Consider the following 5,554-nt stretch of genomic DNA (forward strand, 5'->3'; position numbering starts at 1 on the left):
AATCAGATAGCATGTAAATGCATTATAATAACTAAAGAATATTCATAATTGTTTTTTTAAAATGTGTTTTAGGGATGCCTGGGTGCCATAATCGGTTAGGTGTCTGACCCTTGGTTTCAGCTTAGGTCATGATCTTGGGATCATGAGATCGAGCCCAGCATTGGGTTCTGTGCTCAGGGTAGAGTCTGCTTGGGGTTCTCTCTCCCTCTGCCCTTCCTGCTCATGCTCTCTTACTCTCGAATAAATAAATCCTCAAAAAATTAAAATAAATGTTTTTTTAAAGTATTCCCCCAGGCAGCCCGGTGGCTCAGCGGCTCAGCACCCCCTTCAGCCTAGGGCGTGACCCTAGAGTCCCAGGATCGAGTCCCACATCGGGCTCCCTGCATAGAGCCTGCTTCTCCCTCTGCCTGTGTCTCTGTCTCTCTGTGTCTCTCATGAATAAATAAAATCTTAAAAAAAAAATAAAGTACTCCCCAAAAGAATTTGGGTTTTAGGAGGGAGGCTCTGCCCAGGTGCAGAGGCTGGGCTGAGGGGAGCTTGTGCTTGGGGCAGGGCTTGCCCCACAGGGGACTGTTGCTCCAATCCAGGTGAGAGTTGGTTAGTACAGGCTCGGCACCCCCACCCCCTACCCCAGACCCCATCTAGGACCCTTCTGCTGAGGAAGAATTGCCCTGTCCTGGCAGTGGCCAGAGCTGGAAGGAGAAGAGGGGCCAGTTCACCTGGATAATGAAAGGAGAAAGGGCGATGTTGGGGAGCCCCCCTTCCAGAGCCCGGGCTGCAGAGAGTACCCCTAGGCTTGCCTTTGGCTGTGACCGTCCCATCCAGGCTCTGCCCTGGCTGGCCAGTGATCCTGGACAAGCCCCTTGAGAGCAACTTCCTCCAGTACAGGGGGCTGGAGAGCCATGGTGCCAGGTTGCCCTGTTGGCTGGAGCCACGGGGGCCACCTGGACCCCAAGCTCCAGCCTCCTTCCTCCACCCCTCCCTGGCCAAGCCCTCTTGGAGTCAGGGGTGGGAGGGTCCAGGCTTGTCCTGACGGGCAGCTACTGATTGTTCTCGTCAGACCCCTCCCTGGGATGCCACATCCATGGGGCCTGCAGATTCTGCCCTCAAACCTGTCCAACCAGTTGTTTGCAAAGAGGGGGGACCTGGGAGGAGCTGCAGGAGGTACCAGAAGCAGCCTCCTCCATCCAGATAGATAGCGGAGCCCCTGGGACGCTGCAGACAGACAGACAGACAGACAGACCCTCGGCCTGGCCATGGGGCTCAGTGGGGGTCAGTATGGGCTGCCAGTGCCACTGTTGCTGCTGCTGACCTGCCTCCCGCGGGGGACAGCCCTGGGTGAGTGAAGGGGAGCAGGGCACTCTGTCTCCAGCTTCAGGAGGACAGATCTACCTCTTCCAGCTGCCTCCCAAGCCCCAAGTCTGGGTGGGTCAGGGGAGGTGGCCCACCAAAGAGGTCACAAGAGATAGACACCTGTCCCCACAGCCCAAGACAGGAGAGTGAGCAACGCTTCCTCACTCTCTTTAGGGTCCTCATCCTCATGGGTCCTGAGCCCCCATCCTATTCTCACCAATGCCTCCCCACTGTCCCCTCCTTCCTGTCCCGAAGGAGAGGTTTAAAGATGTTGACAAGGACCATCCCTCCATGAAGAAAGCTCTGGAAGCCCTCCAGGCATGGCTGCAGGCATTGGTTACTGTGGGCTCTTAAACTGGAGGTACTTAAGAGGTGCAGCCCCTCTCATCTGGGCTACTCTACTCCTTCTCCCTCATTAAGTGGACATTAAGTACCTGCTGTATGCAGTGTGCACCAGGCCTCAGAGACAGAAGTGGGGGCTCTGCGGAAGGAGAGGTGTAGCCCTGAACCTTTGGAGCTGAATGAAATGGAAATGAATCATACTGAACCCAACGGAGAGAGGGAAAGGATTCTGGAGACTGGGGGGGAAAGCCACCTCCCCTTTCTGCTGCTGGGGAGGGGCCTCCTGTGCCTCCATGGCTTCCCCAGGCCCCGTGCAGGGCAGAGACCCTAGTGACTCAGGTGGGGCAGGATCTCCCTCTTGACCCCTGCTAGTAGACTAGCAAGGCAAGGGGCAGGGGCTGGACTCAGGCCCCCGCCTGTGACCCACGGGCACAGAGTTGCTAGGAGGCCTCCTGATTTGTGCCTCACCGCAGCTTCTAGAGAAAGCCTCCACTCCTCCCTCAGATCGGGGCTCCCGAATCAAGTCTGTGCCTCCCCCCTCAGGCTGGGGCTTCCAGAACCATGACTTCTCCCTCAGACCAGGCTGTGGGGGCTTGGCTGTCCTGCTGAGCCTCTTCCATCTGCCCCCCATCTGCCCCAGAGCACATCAGCTACGTGCCCCAGCTCTCAAACCGCAGCCTGGCAGGGACACTCACCCAGTCCACCTTCACACTGGAGCAGCCCAGGGGCCAGTTCAGTCACCGCAGCATCTCTGACTCTGATGCCATCTGGCTGGTGGTGGCCCACAGCAACGGTGGGTGCTGCGGGGGCGGGCCTCGGTTTCCCTCTGTGAACGGGGCAGGAGGCCTGGGAGGAACAGCAAGCGTGGGGGAGGGTTGGCAGGTTTTGAGGGGCTGGGGGACAGGAAGGCTGTCTGGCCTGGCAGGAGGTGGGGGGGGAGCCCCGCCCCTGCAGCCCTCACCGTCTGACCTGCAGTCACCCTCAGCCACCCAGAACTTCAGTGCCCCACAGAGGGTGGAGGACATCCCTGTCCCTGAAGACTTCACCCGGAGGGGCTACTACCTCACACTGATGGCCAACCGCTTGCTCTACCCGGGCAACCAGCCAGGCAACCAGCTCCGGGTCCTCCGCGTTGGCAATGATACCAGCTGCTCCCCCACCAAGAGGGGCTGCAACCACCCCCTGCCGGGCCCAGGCCCCTACCGGTGAGCTCCTGCCAGGGCCCAAACCCCGGCCTGGGGCAGCTCCCTGCTCAATGCCTGGCTTTCTATGGGCGGGAGGGGGTGGGGCAGGGGCCAGGGCTGGGGAGGTCTCGGTGACTTCTCCCTTCTTTCTTGAGCAGAGGGTCCACCACCTGCACCTCTGCCCCCATGGGCCATCTGGACCCCACAGGAGGTTTCCCCATCTAGGCAGGATGTGCCCCAGCCCATCTCCCCTTACTTGGGTCTTGATTCACTGATATTGGGTGCTGGGAATCTAGACCATTCCACACACATTTCCTAAATGAGGACATTAAGGACCAGTGATGGTGAGGGATGCACCCAAGGCAACACAGCTGGGAAATGTCACAGCTGGAATTGAGGCCCCTTCTGGTGGGTTCTAAGGCTGGCTTTTAGGCCAGTCTGCACTTCTGTCCCCCACCCCTCGATCTCCCAGGCCCTGAAAGTCAGGGCCAGAGGCCTCACTCCCTATCCTGGGTCTTCTTCTCAGAGTGAAGTTCCTGGTGATGAGTGACAAGGGACCTGTAGCTGAGACAGAGTGGTCCAACGAGACCCACCTACAGCGAGGTAAGGGGCTGGTAAAACACTGGGGTGGGGGGGTCTGGGGCCCGGGGGCTCCTGAGGATGGGCTGGGCTGGGGAGATGGAGCCAGCCCCCCATCACAGGCACCATTACCACCCCACTGCCTGCCGGTGCCCCTCCCCGAGCTGGGGAGAGGGATGGTCAGTCTGGAGGCCGTCCCAGGTCCCTCTTCTCAGGTCGGATCTCTCCTCCTTCCACTGCTCTGCCTGCCTGGGGAAACCCCCTCATGCCCCTCAGCTGAGAGGCTGCAGGCTGCTCCAGGCCCCCAAAGCACGGGCACCGTGGTCATCATTGCCATTTTGTCGGTCCTGCTGGCTGTCCTCCTCACTGCCCTCCTTGCTCTGCTTATCTACACCTGGTAAGTGGACAGGGTCTGGGCCCCCTGGGAGGGGTGGGGTCTCTGACCGGGACCACCTCTTATGCCCCCAGAAGACAGCAGGTCGTGCGAGTGTGTGTGCACAGGAAACCCTCCTCCGCTATCCCTCTGGGCCTGCCAATTGCTGGCAGGAGCTGTTGGGGGCAGGGCGAGTCTGCGCTCTCGGAGCGGGCCCCATGTGACCCCTGGCGGCAACCGCGGGACTTGCGAGTGGGGCCTGGCCCCAGATACTCCCGGTGGGGCACACCCAGATGCAAAAGACAGGGGGATCAGCTGAGCAGGGATAGAGGAGAGTGGGGGTGCTGCACTGCTGGATCTGTGAAGTTTATGTTTTTTAAAGATTTTATTCATTTATTCATGAGAGACACACAGAGAAAGGCAGAGACGCAGGCAGAGGGAGAACAGGCTCCATGCAGGGAGCCTGACATGGGACTCGATCCCAGGACTCCAGGATCATGCCCTGAGCTGAAGGCAGACGCTTAACTGCTGAGCCACCCAGGTGCCCCTGGATCTGTGAAGTTTAGAGGAAGAGCCTGGATCTCTTTGGCTAAGCCGGCCTGGCCAGTTGAGCCTCAGTTTCCCCAATGCTCCTATGCCTAGAGCTCCAAGCTGTGGGCAGTAACTGTGGGGCTTAGATCAGGCCCTAAGTTCCTCTTCTCTCTCTTCCCCTGCAGCTATGACATCCGCGGGAGCACTCCCATTTCGGGCCCCGAGCAGTCAGTGTGCGTGAGAAGATATGACACCCACCACATGATCAGCCCTCCAGCCGTGGGGGGCTCCTGAGGGGTCCTCACCTACCCCTCAGCCTCGTCCCTGGTCCAGGCTACAAATCCTGGACTGGGGGCATGCCCTGCAGCTGCTGGAGCCCTGAGAAGAGAGTGTTTCCAAGTGAGGGTAGGGAGAGGGTACCTTAGCTCAAAACTGGGCCTGTCCTTGTCAGAAATAAATGTCCCCAGCACCACCACCCGCTGCACATCTGTGTTGTACTCCTGAGCAGTCAGTCTTTCTGAACCCCTGTCCACAGCTTCCCTGCAGGGGGAAGGAGGCAGGTACTCAGGAGGATGTGAGCCCAGGGTCCCAGGCTGGCTGAGCCATCTGCATCCAGGTAAGCCTCTCATCTGGCCTCAGTGTCACTCTCTAGAAGATGGGGATGATTACACTGGCCTCACTGGGCCAAGTTTCCGCTAAACCAGTGAGGCAAATGTGTTCATCCTGTCCTGGCTACTCCATCCCCACAGCATCCTCCCTGTGGTCCCCTCCCCAGGTGGCCCACTCTGTAGCCCCCCTCTGGCTGGAGGGCTTAGAGCCTCTGAGCTTCACACCCAGCTCTAAGCTGGCTCTGGGTGTTGGGGGATGGACGTGCATGTGATGCTATGGCTCCTAAAGAAGCCTGGGCTCAGCCCAGAGCTGACTCTAGCCCCAAACCTAGTCCAAGGCATCTGGCATTTGTTATCATCAGCCCCACTCTGGGCCAGGCTCTGCGGGGCGAGAGATGACCCATGCGGGATCCTGCCCTCAAGCCACCCAGTGCTGTGGGGGAAGAGAGGGACACCAGCACTCAGGGAATAGAGGGAATGCAGGTGCCAGAGATCCAGAGGAGGCTTCAGAAGAGGCTTTATGGGCAGATGCAGCCTTGGAGAAGGAGCAGCATTGTGCCAGGTGACACAGGAAAGGTGCACAG

The 5,554-nt window shown here is 59.2% G+C and overlaps 1 protein-coding gene across 1 annotated transcript; it reads left to right on the forward strand.

Annotated features, from left to right (window-relative positions):
* The first annotated feature begins 1,127 nt into the window (after positions 1–1,127).
* Positions 1,128–4,837, forward strand: LOC112646181 (uroplakin-3b-like protein 1). Its single transcript, XM_025425886.3, has 6 exons — positions 1,128–1,338; positions 2,336–2,488; positions 2,681–2,900; positions 3,406–3,482; positions 3,735–3,855; positions 4,548–4,837. The coding sequence occupies exons 1-6, from the start codon at positions 1,257–1,259 to the stop codon at positions 4,654–4,656; spliced, it is 762 nt and encodes a 253-aa protein (XP_025281671.1). The 5' UTR covers positions 1,128–1,256; the 3' UTR covers positions 4,657–4,837.
* The last annotated feature ends 717 nt before the right edge of the window (positions 4,838–5,554 follow it).

This window comes from Canis lupus, chromosome 6 (genome assembly GCF_003254725.2).
Source record: "Canis lupus dingo isolate Sandy chromosome 6, ASM325472v2, whole genome shotgun sequence".
In the NCBI taxonomy this organism is placed as follows: domain Eukaryota; kingdom Metazoa; phylum Chordata; class Mammalia; order Carnivora; family Canidae; genus Canis; species Canis lupus.

Excerpts from the sequence above, each read along its gene's own strand:
- LOC112646181 (XM_025425886.3), top strand. The coding sequence starts at position 1,257 with ATGGGGCTCAGTGGGGGTCAGTATGGGCTGCCAGTGCCACTGTTGCTG. Across the intron at positions 1,339-2,335 it reads CCCGCGGGGGACAGCCCTGG|AGCACATCAGCTACGTGCCC; the intron begins GTGAGTGAAGGG and ends CATCTGCCCCAG. Across the intron at positions 2,901-3,405 it reads CCGGGCCCAGGCCCCTACCG|AGTGAAGTTCCTGGTGATGA; the intron begins GTGAGCTCCTGC and ends TCTTCTTCTCAG.